We start from the raw sequence: 18,888 nt of genomic DNA on the forward strand, positions 1-18,888 counted from the left end.
ATTTCATACACACTATCTTCAACCATCAGAAATGTCACCGTCGCGTTGATAAGCCTGCTCACGCTACATCAGGCAAGATCGGGGATCATAGTGAGCATAGTCTTTCAGTTCATAGTACAAATTATATGGTCCTGAGAACCTTTAACCTAATATTCCATGTGCAGCTTCGGACTGTAGTTTGAAACATATTAGCAGCAATCGTAAAACATGCAATCTATAAAGTGTGTATCCTGCTGTTGGTGTCTGATTAAGCCTTTTCCAAATCCACCTGGGTAATTTCCACCAAAATAAAAGTCACAAATGTTTTCTCGATTTGCTTAAACCTACTCCTTGCTTACGTTTATAATTTTACATTGGTTGAGATTGAACCAGAAAGGTGTTTAAAACCTTATGACAAAGCAGAGACACCACATTTCTGCAGAAAGTCACTTAAATCTGTTTAATCTGTGCATTCACGTGGCATTTTTTCCTCTTTTTCTTCAAACCTCGCTCTCCTTTTGTGCTTCGGCGCCAAGTTTACCTGCATCACCAGGGTTGACAACCACATCCTCCCTACAGGCATGATCACATGCTGTGTGCAGGCAAATTACTTTCGCAGGATTTCTCATATCTATTTTGCACCCATAAAAAGAAAACAGATATAAAAAACAAACAAAAACAAAAAAAACACTAAAAGACCACAGAGCTTCATGAATGTGTCTAACAACTGCAGACCAATTTCTTGACTGTGCTGTAGGTGAGAATTGCACACCTTTTCTTAGAGGTCATTTTGCACAGAGTAGAAGTAAAACCCAAAAATAGATTTTTTCAGAAACAAACACTTATATCTGCTTTAAGTGTAAGACTGACAGTTATGTTTTCAGCTATATTTCATACATTGTATCACCTGTTGGTCCAGAGGTTCCCTCTCTTCTCTCTTCTCTTCTCTCTGACACAAAATCAACTCCTCGTGTGTTGCCATTGTCTTTTTTTTGTCAATCATAAACGACACACCAGGGCTACTGGTTGTGCAGAAGTGCCATCTAGTGCACAGTTGACTTCTGCACCAGGACAGCTTATCAGTTCGGACTTTATCCAAAGAAAAAGCAGGATAAATCAACCAATATCCAACAAATATGTCTGGTTTTAGAGGATCAGAAAGCGTCCTTTTGTTGCGGTGTGTCATCGCTGAAGCACTTTTGGTTGGCACTGTGATCATTTAAATAAAACTTCCAAAACATAATTCGGATTATAGGCACAATGTTGCTCAGTAGCTAAGGCCGGGAACCATTTTTTTTTTTTTTTTTTTTTAAGTTGCCACCAAGTCTTTAATTTATTTCACTGTGTGTTTCTGAGAATCCATCAGAAACATCCGAAGAGAACTTTTTTTTTTTTTTTTTTAATGTTGACTTCAAGTTATCCTCTTTAGGGCAAATTTGTGTGAGGAAGGACGGACGTCTGCACGAGAGTCTGCAGTGTGGAAATCTCAGGGGAAGATCCTGTGGACATTCCACAAAGCTCTTTGAATGCTTTCTCTTGGATTTGTTTACTAGTCGCCACAACGAGTCGTAGCGAAGAAGAGAAGAATATCTAAATTATCATCTCTGCCCCTGTGAGAGTATAATCCACGTTGTTTGTCCTTATCTGCTACAACTGTGAGGCAACTGTTTCTGCTTTAAAATTAGAAAGTTAGAAGTAAGGAAAAGGTCAAAGAGATTAAACTTTTCTTTGTCAAACAAAGCATAACATCAAAGTCTTGAGAGCGGCCCCAGCAGGCTGCAAGCTTCATTACATTTCATAATAGAAAACCACTGGTGGAACAAACATACAGCAGTTTTGCTTTTACTGATGACTAAACAAAAGAAAGGCTTACATGCTAGTTTTTGGTTTATTATTTACAGAAGGTCGACTTAAAATGACCGTTTGGTGCCAAAAAAGGCCTCAGCACTTGTCAAGAGCGGAGCATTAAAAACACAAATGAATGATCTGATCGTACAGTCTTGCTTTACATCTACGTGAGCTCCTGATGTTATCATCTCGCCTGTTGGCGACAACATTTCTGCCAGCCAATCAGATTAGCTTTTGCCAAGAACAAACTCTGCACATGATGACAAATTACATACAGTCCACAGATTGTAGCTCCAAATCTCATGCCAAGGTTCTTGATGGCTTTCATGAGCGGGGCGACTCGGCTGTTGCTGACGAGACCGCAGAATCGTCAGAGGCCGAGGTTGGATGAATGGAAGACTGAACTCATCCATGTAGCTACGTGTTGGCCACAGAGCCGGTCGTCCTGTACCTAACGTTCGACAAAGGTAGCGGCACTACATCGGTGATTCTTAACCAGATGTGTGTGGAAAAATTGTGGAGTAGCTCAGCTCATTTGACAGGAGTAAAATAAACACAAAAATATGGTTATAGATTGGTGTGAGGCTGATCTATTACCAATAAACCATCAGCTACAATAAACCCAACCCTGTACATTTCCCACCAGCCTAACTCCGCTGTACCATCTGAACATCATGTCCTGCCATTGAGAGTGTGTGAAAAGTGCTTGGCAGTCCAGCAGAAAGGTCCAAATAGGTTGCTCGAAGACATGGGTGAGTGGTAAAAACATCCAACCTCTGCCCCTCCAGGCGGTAGTAGAGCAAACGCACAGCTGTCCGAACCTAACAAACAAGGAGCTAAACCTAAACACTGACAACTCCAGGATCACTGTGATCGCCACTACTCTGTCTTGTATGTTTAAAGTCAGATAAACACATTTGTAACTTGACACGTGGTGTCGATGAAGGGGCACTTGAGCTTATGGGGGTACGTCAGAGGACAAAGGTTGGTAACCAATAGACAAAAAAACCCAAGCAGTGCTGATAGGGGTTTGGAAATGGCATTTTTGGAAAAGAGCGCGCCTCCGCGCGATGAGATCGACGACGTTGTAGGAGGCAGGAGGGAGAGTTGAGAGGGAGTGAGGGAGTTGGACCAGCGACTGGCATCTGCTAAAAAGCCACCAAGTCACCACCCCACACTGTAAATATCTCAAAGGGCTCTTTTGGTGGAAACACTGCGCCGACTTCATTCTGTTTGACTTGTTGATGGATAATCATGATGAGTCATTACAAGTCTGGATGAAAAGTTAAATAAATAAATAAGTCTCTGCACAACGGGTTTGTCTTCCTCTGTGGTCATAACAAAATAAAGATGCGTTTATTTATATATCACCTTTCAACAATTCAGAGTGCTTTACATAAGACATAAAAGGCATTAAGACAAGATATTAAAAAAAAACCCCACACAAAACAATATAAAAAGGCACATGTAAGTAGGATTTAAAAGCATAAAGCAGAGTAGTGCAGAGTAGACTAGTCCAATGCTCCTCCACTAAAACATCATGAGTAGCATTCTTTAAGCATGTAAAATCTAAAGACGCTAGAAAAAAACTGGACATATCAGCAACAACACAGTTTTTAATGCGTTGGCTCAGTTCAGACAACGGAGTTTCAACCTGCAAAACTCGTAACACAAAACCTCATTGTTCTAATTTCACTCTCAAAATCTATAGCGAAAAAAACTACATCTGTATAAAATTTACGCATCGAGTTTATCAAAGTATCACAGCACTGTAAATGTCCATCACTGGATTTTTAAGCATGGTGTATTTTAAAATAAAGTGTCTCTTTATTTTGCGTCTTTCCGTGGTCGTTACGCGTGTCTTTGTAGTTTTTTGATGGACTCTCCAACGAGGAATATTAACAGTTAAAACAGAGGCTCTGGTCCAGGGGCCCCATGACCCCTGGGCCCGCTCAGTAATCCATCCACGTGTAAAGGTCATTTTCTCGAAGATCATACAAATAGCAATGAGAAAAAAAATTATAAAACTTATACTGAAGCAAGTATCTGAAATAATGTAGAGTAAGTCCTTTTTCGAAACTTTAATTTTATTTACCGTAAATCATAAAGATAATGTATCGTAGTTTATACCTCAATAAATCCTACAGTCTTACAAGGCAAAGTGATGGTTGTGACTGTACTTAATTGTGTCAGTTTTCTTTTTTTTGGTTTGAATCTACCACAAAGTTTGTGTTTCTATTCAAGACACAAAACATTGGATATATTGATCACTTGTCGGCTACATTACTGTGAATACGTCTGACTGAAGGTGTTTTTTAAATGTTAACGCTACGCAGTTAATAGACCAGATCTCGCGAACTGCTCTGGAAACTACATTCCACTCATCCAGGGCACTTAACTGGCATAGTGAAACTACTCTACCCTTCATCTAATGGTGTCTCTTACAGTGCACCACTCCCCTCCCTTTGATAAGTCATGCAATGACAGCAACGGCAAGAACAAAAAAAACAAAAACAAAAAAAAAATCTCTAATGGTGACTGCATACTGGGGCCCCTTCGTGTAGTCTGCAATATGCTGGAAAGGGACAAAAGGAGGGCATTTTTAATGGTTTAACAGGCTGGCCCTGTAAGGACATAGGGGGAGGGGAGGGAGTCTCTGCCTGGACTGGTCAGCCTCTCTAACTATAATTACAGCCCAGTGCTTCACATGCCTGGATTTTTTTTACCACTTTTTCCTCCTCCAGACTCAGCCACAGCTAATCAATGTTTGAGCTCCCTGCAGCCTGAATATTATGGGCTGAAATGGCGCTAAAAACACTTCATAACTCAGCTCAGGCCTGGGGGGAATAGCATTAAGGGTGTGGCAAGAAGACAGATGAGAAAAATCTCGGTTTCAGTGAGCCCATATTTTTCCTGTAACATTACCCATCCCTGGGGTTAATTCAAATGTGATTGTTGTGCACAAATACAGCTAAATGTTTCCTTGCTGTCATCCATAAAGACGGAGAGGCCTCGCTGCAGCGGATGCATTATTAAAGCCCGATTGTGTTATCATCCTTTAAATAGGCTATACAGTTGGCGACCATATTTCTGGGTGACCCTGTTTGGCTCTGCTGCTGCGGGACATACAGTGTAATTCTATATAATGGTGGATGAGGGGCAAAAGTGGCAGAGAAGGACTGGAAACAAAGGTTAAGACAGAATGGGGGATGATCCAGATCCAGACCGGCTTAAAGGTAGAGGAGGAGATGCCAGGATGGAGGTCAGTGCAGGTCTAAAGCCCCGTTTCTGCAGGGAGGGCGGTGGAGGGCTGGGTGTCGCCTGCAGCTGCTGTGGCCTCTTGACCCGCCGGGGGAATGGATGAGGCTGCTCCCGGCTTGTTTTTTACACATTGACTGATCCACTGTTGCAGCGCAAAATAATCCCCGGTGTAAGCTCCTTATCTACAGCACAATTTTGTGAAAAAGGAAGCACTAGAGCAGATTATTTTCAATTTGTCCTGTGACCCACCCCCACACTACATAACATAGTTTTATTTATTTATTTTCCCCACCAGTGATATAAAATAGTCTAGTCTAAAATAGATGTGCATTGTGGTGACTGGTTACTGAATTTTGCATCATAACGAATGTATGTCAGATGCTTAGAAACAAATGATTATTTTCATTATAAATTAGTCTACTGATTATTTTAGTGTTCAATCAATTAGTCATTTAGTCTATGAAATGTTTAAAAATAGTGATAAATGTCCAGTAAAATATTTTTCTGGCCAACAGTCCAAAATCTAAAGATATTCAGGACTAGACTAAGAAAACCACAAAATATTCACATTTTAGGAGCTTGAACCAGTGAATTTTTGCTATTATTTCTTGAAAATTACCTAAACAATTAATTATATATATCAAAATAGTTGCAGATTAACTTTCTGTGGCTCAGCTGATCATTCAGTGGACTAGTCATTTCAGTTCTACAGTTGCTATTAGACCAGTTCAGACTGTGAGTGAAAAAGAAAAAAAAAAAAAATCGAATAAAAATAAATAAATAGGGCTGCTTTTTAAGGGATAAGAGTTGGGAATCACCTCATTTGTGCATATGTGTAGGCTGGTGTAACTGGACCCGAGCGTGTGTGTGTGTGTGTGTGTGTGTGTGTGTGTGTGTTGAGTTCGTGTGTCTTGAGTGTATTCTTAAAATCCACGTGTCTCAGCCATGGCCCTGTCTAGCCCCACTGACATACAAAAACGACTCAAACTACAATTCCCATAACGCCGCTGAAGAAAAAAAAGACGTTGTGATGTCACAAGCAAGCTCAACGACTCTTGGATGTTGTAGTTTATGAATAAACTTAGCGTTCTGTTTAAATAATATTAAAGCCGCTTGCTAATGTTTGCTCGGCTCATCGCTTGTCAAAGATGCCTCCTTATACATGTCTGCATTAAAAATCCTTCGAGAATGTATCGGTTTTTTTAAAATGATACGCAGAAAAACCGCACACAGCAACTACGATTCCCGGACGCCCCCCTGGGTGTGGCGCATGCGTGGTACGCATCGGCTGGCTTGTGTGTGTAGTGTAGTCACGTGGAGACGGTAGAATCCACTTCGGTTCCGTCTAAACAGAACGTGAACTGTTAGCAGTCTGACTGTTGGAGCGCCGCTCGGTGCTAAACCGATTCATGTTGTTTTTTTAGCCTCCCGTCCCTTTAAACTAGACTATTTTATCGAAGAATGAGTGATAACGATGACATCGAAGTCGATAGTGACGTGAGTATGGCCACTTTTCGCTTTTTTAAGGATGTTATTTTGCTGGCTGGCGATTTAACTGAACTAGCTGCCCAGCTAGCGTTAGCTACCAGCAGGCTGGCTAGCGTTGCTTTTCTGTGAGAAGTATTTTTGTCGGGATTCTTGTTAATCAATAAGCAGCACTAGCCTGTCTTGCCTCAGAGCATTGTTAATCTGCTAAATTATTTTAGTTTCTAGTAACCTCAGAGAAACAGTGAGAATTGCAGAACAGTTATGGCTACAATTGTACTTTTTGTTCTGTTTCTTTGCAGGAAGAATCACCGAGATATCACTCTGTGGTGCGTAATGCTGGGGGGGGATTTGTCCACTGTCGAGAAATGTCTCACTGTTGTTTGCAAAGTTAATTCATCCATCACAATCTTTTTTTTTTTTTTTTTAATTTATTTATTTATTTTTTTAGTATTTAATCGATTGGTAAGATTGCACTGTGGATGGTTGACGTTACTTCGAAGAGGTCGTGAAAGTGCTGCTCTCAGCCTAAAATGTATGACCTAATTTAACAATTTGTGCACAGCAACTTTCCGTCTATTTTCTACAGCGCTGAACTAGTTACCCGTGCATTTCTAATTGTGCCGCGATTGTTCCTCGGCATCGGCGTTGGTAGTGCATTGCAGGGTATCCCCCATCCTGTGTGTACGCGGCCATAGGGAGACGGTGACACATCTATATTTACACTAAATGTTTATCCCGCTGTAAAGGCCTTTTATTGTTGCATGTGTATTTTTTTTTTTTCCCAAAGCTAGTTTTTGTGCGAGTTAGTAGCCGGTTAGTCGCTCCGAGTCGTTTTCCGCCGGCGGTGCATTTCACGCCACGGGGATTCCGCTCGTGATTTGCAAATTATACATCTAGGTCATCTCGGTAAAGAGGGACCGCTTACATTTTGCGCTGCATCCGCGGCGAGGACGTTAGCGGCAAAGGGGCACGGGGGGCTGTAGGCATGTGTGGAGCGGCGGCGGCCGCGCCTGCATCTCGGACGAGCCTTCGTGTCAGGAAGGGGTGCCGCGGGATGTTTTCCTGTGTTGCAGCCAGTGATTAGAGCCATCTTCTCTCTACAGGCCACTAAAGGGCTGGCAGCCTAAATGAATGACGTATAGCTGCATCGCATACCGGCGAGGGAAGGGAGAAAAAAAAAAAAAAAAACACCCTGCACGACTTGGTTAATGCACAGGCTGCACAGCACGACGTCTTGCCTCCAGTCGGATAGCCGCAATTTAAATGCAGAAAAACCATTTAGGGCTCTAGTCTTAAATTTTAGAATATACATTAGCGATATAAAGGTAGACAAGAGCTTTAATGCTGGTGACCTCCAACAGACCTCAGGCCTTCTTGCTTCAAAGCAGTCATCAGCCCAATTGAAGGGCCACATGAGAGCCTCAAACCTGATTTCAGATCAGTTAGTGTCATTTAACTCGATTACATAAGCTATAAGCATAAATATGTATGTCCTTAGAGCTGTGTGTGCCTCTGAGAGTCAGACAGCTGCTTCCAACACTGCACATTTTGTCCCGAATGACTGAGAATGTGGCCTTAAAATTTGCACATAAGACAAAGCACAAATAAGGCTGAACGATTTTGCTGTCAAACATTGCTATTTAAAATTGTGATTCCCTTCCACAAATTAAACCACGGCCCGTTATTTGTGGTCTGCATCAAACAGGATTTCACCAACACTAATCACTAACTTATTTTAATAAAATCAGAGCAGTTAGGTAGAGAAGATTCAACTTTGAACTAAACGTGTGTAGTTTTCTCTAGAAAAATTAATACATTTTGCTCTGATTCATTAAGCTATTACATTAGTGGTATACTTGACATGACTCAAATACTATATTCAGCGGCGTACTGGCCAGCTGTTCACAAGATGTCTGTCATTTACGCTCCACAACTATTCAGCTCACCTAGATTGTTTATGTAGAAAAAGACTGTTGGTCTTTTAGAAACAGCAAAAAGAAAAAAAAACCCTGTTGTTTCGTACATCAGAAATGATATAGAGCGGTGTTTCTTCTGCCACAAGACCATCATTAGCCATGCACAAATTCACCAACAGTGGCTACAGAGAGCCTGTAAACCAGGCAGGAACCAGGATTTCTTTTTTGTGGTTCTGGCTTCTCGCAGAATTAACATTAATTAGCTTCAGCTGAGTAAATTTACTACCGACAGTAGTCATGGCTGGTGAAATCAACAGCAACCGGCTTAAACTTTCACTGCCTACGGCTTGTTAAGACACTGCTGATAACGAAAGTTAAAATTTAAAACTGCAGCTCTTAAATTCCACAACTTGTGACTTCCATATAAAAGCGAAAAACCAGTGAACCTTTCAAGCACATAAGGAAAAAATGTCTTTAAACACTGATTGTGGGTAGAGTGTGGCAGACATTGAAAGGGTTTCCAAATGTAGACAGTGGGTCTGTTGTCTGTAGATGTCTTACTTGGTGAGTGAAGAGACCGACTGACTAGTTAAAAGGTGAAACGGGCGCCGAGCACCAAAGACTTTAACATATAGTCCACATTGTGTCATATGTTGAGCCTGATTTGTAGAGGTAAAAATACAAGAAACTTTATGGGCAACCATTTTGATAATTGCTAGTTTTTTTGTTTTGTTTTTTTCTTTTAAAGTAAAGTTGGCAAAAATCTACGGGCTTAGATTCTCCAATGTGGGGATTTGCTGCTTTTCTTTGTTTTATATAATTGTAAATTGTTAGTCGGACAAAACAGGACATCTGAATATGTTGCCATGCACTCTGAGACCCTGTGATGGAAGTTTTTTTTTTTTCTGACAATTTATAGACCAAACAGTTAACTAAGAAAATAACTGGTAGTTAAAGTGATTTAAAAAAAAAAAAAAAAAAGTTTGTGGTATTTGCAGCTCTTCTTGAATTTAGCTTCAAAGTTGGAAAGAACATGTCGTTTATTTTACACTTTATATTTTATTTTTGCAACACTGGTCTCATTTGCCGGTGGGAGCAACTGGTTTATTTGTGTTTCCACAAGTTATTTGTGCAAGAAGGTTGTCGATGATCTCCACCAGCCAGACAGAAATTGTAGGCTTTCATGCTGAGAATGTGAGATGACCATCAGTAGCTGGGAAGCGGCAGGTACCAGCTCCTCCACTCGGCACCTGGAGCAGTTATGCAATGTGTCGTGGTCAGGTATGAATAGAATGGAGGGAGCAGCTCAGCTGACTTGCCCTTTTTGGCTGCCAGTAAAAGGTATCGGTTTTATGATGATCTGATAATGGTTGCAGGTAAGGTAATTGGACACCTGTTTTTCATGGCTGCTGTGCTTAACTACTCAGATAGCACGTACCATATAGCAAGGAAGGCACTGCAGCATTTCTGAGTACTGCTAGCTGCATTTAAAGCCAGTTTTATATCAGTGAACCTTTGGTCATTGGCTCTCATGACTTATATGGTTGTAGTTCAGTTTGTTCTTACAGTTTGTGAGTTCTTAAAACTCAAATGCAATAAAATTTTGCTACATTAGTCTGAAATATATGTAAAAATACTTCAATTTCTAGTAATGGGTTAGCTTGGAAATTTACAGAATTTTAAGAAGTAGGGTTGGGCATTGTGACAGTATATACTGGGAGACCCATCAGTTGTTTTGCTGCTGTATCTATGCGTCTAATTTCTCAGGGCGTATTGGCATTGTTGCAAATCATTAAGACGTAAAGCTTTAAGGAAGTACTTGATTTTTATGTAATTATATGTGTTGGTTTTTTAGCGATTTAATTCTCTGGATCAGCCAGAAACAGACAATCCTGTCTGTTAATTTTATCCTTCCAACGGTTTTAAATTTGATTTTACAGAGCATTTACTATACTGTTATTCATATTGATATTGTGATATAAAGTTACATCTACGTAGATTTAGGAGTTTATTCATAATCCTCAACTGTACTAGAAAGTAAGGAAAAATCTCACTCATCTCACAATTACTCAATTAAGATGAATCAGAATCTATACAGTAAAATGGTAGACACCGTCAATCATACTGCACACCAACTTCAAGTCAATACATTAAGGTTAAGATAAATATTCTATATATAATTTTGATTTTATATAATATATATAAAAAATTTTAAATTTAAACCAATAAACATGATAAAATATGTAGCCTGTGCTGTGTGAAACATAACCTTGGCCCTTTTCCATAAAATCTAATGTTTAATTTTATAAAAATGTACACAATTTTTAAAAAAAAATTTTATTTTTTTTTTGCTAATGAAGGTGGTCGTTATCTCAGGCGAGTTGACTCATCTCCACTATAAAATACTGCAGCAGACCCTGTAGTTATATTACATTATTTCACTAAATAGAAAAATGCTGAGCAAGAGCAAGAATAGTTGAAATCTATAAAACCCAAAATTCAGCTTTATGTCATTATTGGATTAAAAATGATTGGATGATTTCACCTTATTCACCTTATTTTCTTTATTGGAGTGTTAGAAGTAGTAAATTGGCTAATAGGCAAGAGTTTATTTATATGACCCGGGGCACTTAATGGCTCAAACTGCCTAGTAATTGTAGATGGAGCGACTCCAGGGAGTCTTGCCTGAGTAGATCCCTGGATCCTAATTCATTTTCAATGCCTAATGACAAAACAAAAAAAATTTAAGAGTTAAAACAAGTCATACTTTTAAGCTGATGTTCACACACTTCTAAAATTATCTGTGCGTAGTGTGTGTCGCCAAACTTTTACACAACTTGAAAATGCAGATGTTTTATGCTAACTGCAACTTTGAGATTGATGACTCCGCAATAGAAGCAAAGTCAGAAGTGTATTCAAGGTTTTAATATTCTCTCCCAGACTCGTTGGATAAGGAAATCAGCAATGCGTAAGTTTCTGAACCTACTTTCTTTTCACAGTAACCCTGCATATGAAAATGGGCGTGAGACTTGTTGCACATGCCATCGATACCAGTCATATGTTTATGCCAGGGTTAATAGCGTGATTGGAGGCACGCCTCTCAGTGGCTGTTTGTATGATACGAGGAAGCACGTGGTCCTGGTGGATTTGTGTCTCCTGGATGGTTTGTTGCTTTTGTGCCGCAGGAGCAGCTGTCACCATGCCAGCCAGATTACTCACAAGACAGACATTTTGGAGAATGTGCAGCGAATTTCAATTAATGGTTGTTACTACGGTTTCAGTTTCATTTGTGTGACATCTTGGGTGATAGTTTATACTGTAGGCTTTGGTCACTTCCTGTTTCTTCACATTAAAGCGCTAACCAGTTGAATGGTCAACGACTTCAGCAGGATGTTTTTCTTCTGTGTGTTATAAAGGGTAGTCCTTGAGTCACGCCTTACACGATGTCCCTCCCAACGAACCTATGACACAGTGAAGGCTTGTTTTAACCTGCGTGCTGTCTCACTCGTGGCGAGTTTGGTTTTCGTTGTGATCCATGGACAAAAGGAGTCAGATGATGCCAGACCACATGACTTGTAATTTGTCTCCCATTCGGCCTGATGCAATGTCGTGACCACTTGCATCACCCTGCTGTTACGTAGCTAATATTTAAATCCAGGCCTTTTGGTTTGTTGGAGGTGTATGAAGCAAGATGATAAGTTGAGCATACAGGATCTAATGACAGCGTGGATTAGTCCGTAATCAGATGTGATTGGAGGCCGCGATGGTTTGGCCTAAAAACAGGTTGAACTGCAGGCAGCAAACTGATCTCCTGCCCGGCCCTGGCCATGTGATTATGGCAGCCATCTTACGTCTTTACAGTCTCATTAGAATGCAAATGTGTGGTTGAAATTTGCAGCCTGTTGGATGCTGTTACATGAGCCTCTGCATGTCAATTGATGATGTATACGATGAGAATTAAGTCAGTTATTTTTAAAAACTTGGGAGAAGACATGAAAAACGTGGAGTTTGATTCGGTACGGCAGCCTGAAACTAACCATGAATTTGGCCCCGTGCACGGGAAGTCATATGATTGAAGCTGTGTAATTTAGAAAGTACAGGGCAGACCAGAGAAGATGAATGTTCAGTACAGAAACGAAACACTTCTGCACATCATTGAGCTACATTTTACTCCTTACAAACCCTGAATCTTAGACTACAAAAAGCAAATATCCAATGATAACTACACAAAAACGCTGCATTTCACGAGGCCTTTGTTGGTCACTGTGCTGTTTTTTTAATTCAGTCGGTGTAATCCTCATCCAGGATCTGCTGTTGTCGTCCGCCCAGCTCTCATCCCATCCGAGCATCTTGACTTTGATCTGGTCACGGACAAATGGTCACATAATGCAGCAGCTACTAGCGATTAGAACTGAACTTTACAGTAGCTTTTTCTTACAGTTTGTTGACCTTGTTGCCACAACAGAAAATTAATCAGTGACATTGCAGATGATTGATTATTTGTCTTCATGTCTACCAAGTTGGTTAATTATGAGTTGTGCGTGTCTCTTAGCAGGATATCCCAAAAACGTTAAGGGTTTTACCGAAGTTTGTTGCATGTATAGTTGATGCCAAGAAATGTTTGATTAGTTTTTGGTTTGGCTTTAAACTAAAGTGATGCAGGAAATTCATTTCTAACACTGTGAGATTAGACATTTTAGATTTTTTTCATTAATTGAATGAGAAAAAAGTGCGTGTTTATTCCGTGGTTTTCTTATTACTATTTGTATATCAGTGTAGATACAAAAGTGTAAGAGGTTTTCTGTGATAATTTAAATTTATTTTGATTGTGCAGCCTTGGTTGAAATACATGGTCCAAGTGTTCTCTGGTTCCTCTAGGAAACATATGGAATATTTGCTAGTTGCAGCTTCACAAATGTAATAATAAGGATTTGCCTGGTCTTGACATTTTCATATGACTTTTTTTTTTTTTTTTTTAAACAACTTTAAAGAATATTAAGGTGTCACTTTGGACTTTGGTAACTTGTATCTTAATGTCTAGACTTTGTTCATTTCTGACAGTTCTGCTGCTGCAGTGTTGCAGTTTTCCAACGTGCTTTTAAAAGTGAAATTTCCCTCACCAACAACAACTAAAATACAGCGGCATTTGCAGCAAGATGATGATTTTTTTCCCATCTCGGTTGTTTAGCTGACTCACTGACTTCAGAAGGTCTATGCCACATAATGGTATCCATGTCAGTAACTGTTTTGTTTTTGTTTTTTTTAAACTACCACAAGAACCCATGATAGTATGTTAAGACCTGATGTCTACTTCAAAAGACAGGTTTTATCTTCAAAACTCAATAACTGCTCCAAGGACAGCTCAGATGTACATTAGTTACGACTTCTTTTGTCGAGGTTTTGTTTAAAACTGCAGCTTAATTTCAAATATTCTCCAACCAAGAATAATAACTTTGAGGATGAGCTTTTGTTGACATGAAACTGACAGACAGTAGTGTGAGATCAGTGTGTCATCTGTAGCTGTACTCAACCATCAGTTGACTATTTGAAAGTCAGAAAATGAATCACATATCTTTTTTTCCCCATCAGGTTTTGCATTACTGTCTTATGTGATTGTAAACTGAATATCTTTGCATGTTGGAGTGTTGGCTGGACAGAACAGGACATTTGTAGATGCCACCTTGAGCATTAGGAATTTATGGTGGGAATGTTTTAGTATTTTATTATAGAGAGAGCAATTAATTGAGAGAATAATTGGCAGATTAATCGATGATGAAAATAATCGTTAGTTGGAGCCGTAATGTCATCTTGTTAATGTTGGCCTCTTCTTAAAAGTCAGATACTAGCTGGTCGTCGTCGTTCACCTCTCATAAGGTGGCTAAAAAATAAAGCTGAATATATATATATATATATATATATATTTTTTTTTTTTTTGGTTTGAATGATAATTACTACAAAGACAGTGTTGTTCTTGCTGTGAAGGCAGACTGGGACTTGGCAGCAGAGCGGTTTGTGTAGGTTTGACCACCGGCGGCTTGAACACCCACTGTCCTCTTACCCATGCTGCTCTGCTGCCAGGCTGAAGGCCTTGTGACTCTTGTCATTGCAGGCAGACAAACGGGCACACCACAATGCGCTGGAGCGCAAGCGTAGGGACCACATCAAAGACAGCTTTCACAGCCTCCGGGACTCGGTGCCCGCCCTGCAGGGAGAAAAGGTTGGTAAAGCTCAGAGTGTAAGTCCTCCAGGCAATGATCATCACAGTCATGTAAGATCATTTTTATTCTTGTATTTTAAATGTGTTTGCTAAGATGTTTGTATTTGTGTTCAGTATGAAATGTACTTTTAAGAAGATTTAGGGATGAGAGCATTTGTACCATGAGGTAATTTTAATGATTTTTTTTTTTTTTTGGGTGAATATTCAGAGATGCAGATGTCTTCACTTGCTTAATATGTGCGTGTCAGTGGACGGAAATAGTTGTACTGGGAGGAGGGCAGATGGCGGAAGAGTGCAGATTGGCAGCAGCAAGACAGTGATGCAGTCTAAATACTTGGACCTGTGTCAGGAAGTTATTATGGGGAAATTTTGTTGCTCTCTTCCTGTTTTGACATCCATGACACTGAGAGCACTTGGAGCGGGTTCAGTAACTGGGCACATTGTGTTTTATTTTCCCCTATAAGACCAGTTCGAGGCTCTCTCACAGCATGAAGGGCGGGGGCTTACGAGATGCTGTGAGGGACTTTTGCTCATAATTTGTATGAAGTGTTTGGTTACAGCTGCCTCAGACCTCGACCCCCACCTCTCTTCCCATGACCACACTGCTATTATAGCTCTGTTTTGAAACGCTGTATTGTTTCTGGTGAGAGGAAGCAGAGTAGAAGCAGTGAACATTAGGGCTGGGTATGGAGCCTCGATACTTTCTCGATACACACTGAAATGCATTTTTAGCCCCATGTATCGAAGACTGCTGAGTACCTAGAAAAACTGGCGTTCGATGACTGGTCAAAATTGCGATGTGCATTTCAAATGTAGTATCTTTTCTGACCTTTTTATAGACTAAACCAATTACCAAAGAGAATAATTGGCAGATAAATCAATAAAAAAAAAAGTAGAAAATGCACTCAGTGGACCGCAGACCTCTGCTTAGGCCAGTGTCAAACAACATTCGCCAGACTTCAGAGGAAATAAAACACTGCTGGAAATCCTGGTTTTGATATTAATACAGAACTTTGGGTGAAGAATTGGCATTAGTATGTGTTAAGTCAGTGAGCGGCCTCACCAATTGGACTAAAGAAGCATAACAGCAATGCTGCGTCAATCAGCGATCTTGCAAATGTTTGTCAGATAATGTCCGTCGTCCCTGAACATTACGGAGCTGATTTGCAGTCTACTAACAGGCTGCAGCGGTAGTTTTGTTTGGTGTAATCGAGGCGAGCAACGTGACAATACTGTCTCAGGGTCACGACCTAGCCCCGTGGATGTCAGATTGAAGTACTTGAAGATTTTGAGAGGTTAAGAGAAGGCAAGCCATGCAGAAACAAACAGCCTAGTCTTAGCTTTTCCCGTAGTCTCCTGCAGTCACCAGTCTGTGTAGCATCATGACATGAGCATGAATTTTTGTGTTAGAAATGTGATAAGGACTCTGTATACTTGCGTCATTGCTTCAATTTTTGCATGTGTCACTAACAGCAGTCTACCAAACAGGCGTCTCGAGCTCAAATCCTAGACAAAGCCACAGAGTACATCCAGTACATGAGGCGAAAAAATCACACGCACCAGCAGGACATCGACGACCTGAAGAGGCAGAACGCACTGCTGGAGCAGCAAGGTAACAACACAGCTGGATTTCACACTGTTTCGCCATCATTTTCTCCCTCAGGCTGGAGGACACTTTACACGAGGTTTTTTACTGCTTGTACCTGTAATTTTGTTTTTCCGGAATTTAATTTCAAAGTCGGAAACTGCTAGTTTGAGGCTTTTGTTACAATTCAGCCAAAAGGGTGCGTGAGTTAAGTTACCTGTACGGGTCGAGTTACACCAGAACGTGGCACGGCAAAATTCTGCTGCGACGTCTGGCGCGGTCCTGTTGATTTGGGCAAGTTTTCGTTTGTGGCAAAGCGGGTGCGAAGAAGAAATCTCTGTTGAAATTGCTTCCCACTCAGGGTTAGCTGGGTTCTATAAGAATGGATGGTGAGACAGAACTAATGTCTTGGCTTCGTCCATGTTGGATTCTCTGGTTATCTGCATCTCTTCGAAGGTCAGCGCCGTCAAGACTGCTTGTAATCTGTCAACAGCACAGATTTCCTGGTTTGACTGGGCCTTGTAAGGACAGCCAAGTAATGTGTCCCCGGCCTGATTTTCCTCTGACTAAATCATTTTGAAATCCACTTGTGTCTCTTCCTCACCTTCTGTCTGCATCCGCGTTTGTTGTGTCTGTCCATGCAGTCCGTGCTCTGGAGAAGGTGAAGGGCTCAGCCCAGCTCCAGGCCAGCTACTCGTCGTCTGACAGCAGCCTGTACACCAACCCCAAAGGCAGCGCGGTGTCAGCGTTCGACGGAGGCTCCGACTCCAGCTCCGAGTCAGAGGCCGAGGAGCCGCCCAACAGGAAGAAGCTGCGCGTGGAGGCCAGCTAGAAAGCCGAGCAGCTAAAACCTGGCGTAAGGTCGAGGTGGCGGAGCACAAGGGAGGGTGAGAGGAAACGCAGCCTTCAAAGCTCTCGAGGCTCATTGAACCCTCCCCCCTCATGCCAACAACCACCACCACCGGCCTCCCTTACCGTCGTCCTCGTTCTCTCTCCTCCATCTCTGGGTGGGCTCGCACTGGAGACTCATGACCCCTCAAACCTCCTCACACCGCCATCACAGTCCTCTCGTACCACCTGATCTCCGCGAACAGGAGGGAGGAAGCTAGCGGGGTGGAGGACGACTGCTTCAGTACATCTAGAGAGCTTCAGGTTTTTTCCCCTTCCCATCCCTCTCTCTTTTCTCTGGTTCTGCGTCATTGGTATTCCCCCTCTAGCAACGTCAGCAGTCCAAAACCCAAAAAGAGGCAGCTTGGCTACTTAAGGACTTGATGCTTTTTTTGTACCCTCAATAAAGCCCCTCCTCCTACCTGTGTTGTTTGGGGGGGGTGGGGGGGTGCGCCAGGCGTACTCCTCCTAGCACTGCTATATTATATATATTTTTTTTTGTTTGTTTTTTTGTTTTTTTTGTTTATTTTGTTATTCTTGATAAAAACCTGTTTAGAATTTACACACACACACCTAGATAAATGGTCCTGGAGAAGAAGTTTACCTTTTTAAAATAATAAAAAAAACAAACATTTGTAGCTTACTTTTTCCACTAAAGAATGTGAAGACGCTTTGAAGCAAATGTTAAAGTGATACCCACCTCAGGCCCACTGGATTGCAGATGTTTTCTGCCTGACATGTTTGTTAACACAAGATTAAAAAAAGAAAGAAAACATGACTCCTTTGTTGAAATTGATGTTTTGAAGGAGAATATTCCTAAACTTGTATCGTATTTTGTCCTTTAGCTTGAAGTAGTGAATGACTTTAGGTGGCTGAATACGTTAGGCATCTCGTTTTATATATTATAAGAAGCGTTGATTGGATGTTTTCAAGTTCAAAAATGTGTTATGCATTTTGTAGTTATCTCACAAGTCATGGGAAAATGCCAATTTGTCACTTGTAGTTTTCCTTAAGGGTATGATAATAGGTATTGAATGTCAAAAGGTAGCTCCTGTCTTTTGCAGTACAAGGAAGCGAAACAAGTCCCTGTCAATGTGTTGTGCTTTACACAGTAAAAATCAATGTTGCTGAATCCCCCCAAGGAAAAAAGGAAGCATTTTGCGTGTCTAGGAAAAACGTGTGTGTATGTATATTGTTTCCATTTTATTTCCATTTAGGAGGATATAATTAGTGTAATAGGTCTTTGTTTGTCCGATTCCATTCCATGGAAATTACAAGTATGTTGTACATACTGCCAACAATTGTCTTGCAAGTTGAGGCCTACCTTTACTATGAGACTATAAAATAAACTATTTTATCCTTTAACACGCTCCTTGTGGTTTGTTGGCTGCAAGACCAAAGGGTTAAAATGTTAAGCATTGAAAGCACGACTTCAGGTTTTTCCGGTTTTCCCCTGTTGCTGGCAGGTGTCTGGAGGAAGACTGAGGGCATAATGTACTTTTTACTGTGGGTTTAACCTCAATGTCCTCAGCTGTAGCTACAGCCCCACGTTCAGTCTGTTCTTGGATCTTAGAAAAATTATACTGTATGGATACTATTTAGATTTTGCAGGTGCTTGTTGTACCGGCCTGTATTTTAAATTACGATTCGTCTGAAATGTGTCTGAAATATTTTACCAACACATTTAGAAGTCAAAGCATTTTACA

The 18,888-nt window shown here is 40.8% G+C and overlaps 1 protein-coding gene across 9 annotated transcripts; it reads left to right on the plus strand.

Moving 5' to 3' along the window:
- Positions 1-6,360: 6,360 nt before the first annotated feature.
- Positions 6,361-18,547, plus strand: max (myc associated factor X). 9 transcript variants are annotated; one of them, XM_040125459.1, is made up of 5 exons: positions 6,362-6,585; positions 6,876-6,902; positions 14,602-14,760; positions 16,186-16,321; positions 16,939-18,547. In XM_040125459.1, the coding sequence occupies exons 1-5, from the start codon at positions 6,550-6,552 to the stop codon at positions 17,124-17,126; spliced, it is 546 nt and encodes a 181-aa protein (XP_039981393.1). In that variant the 5' UTR covers positions 6,362-6,549; the 3' UTR covers positions 17,127-18,547. The 9 variants fall into 9 exon arrangements, with proteins under 9 accessions (XP_039981394.1, XP_039981393.1, XP_039981395.1 ...); XM_040125461.1 differs by having other exon boundaries at positions 6,364-6,585; positions 14,602-14,727; positions 16,183-16,321; XM_040125462.1 differs by having other exon boundaries at positions 6,364-6,585; positions 14,602-14,727.
- The last annotated feature ends 341 nt before the right edge of the window (positions 18,548-18,888 follow it).

This window comes from Xiphias gladius, chromosome 4 (assembly GCF_016859285.1).
Source record: "Xiphias gladius isolate SHS-SW01 ecotype Sanya breed wild chromosome 4, ASM1685928v1, whole genome shotgun sequence".
Classification (NCBI taxonomy): Eukaryota; Metazoa; Chordata; class Actinopteri; order Istiophoriformes; family Xiphiidae; genus Xiphias; species Xiphias gladius.

What these genes read in the sequence shown, in the direction of transcription:
- max (XM_040125459.1), top strand. Translation starts at nt 6,550, where the DNA reads ATGAGTGATAACGATGACATCGAAGTCGATAGTGAC. An exon ending in CACCGAGATATCACTCTGTG is followed by an intron (nt 6,903 to 14,601) that starts GTGCGTAATGCT and finishes TTGTCATTGCAG; the next exon opens with GCAGACAAACGGGCACACCA. An exon ending in CGCACTGCTGGAGCAGCAAG is followed by an intron (nt 16,322 to 16,938) that starts GTAACAACACAG and finishes CTGTCCATGCAG; the next exon opens with TCCGTGCTCTGGAGAAGGTG.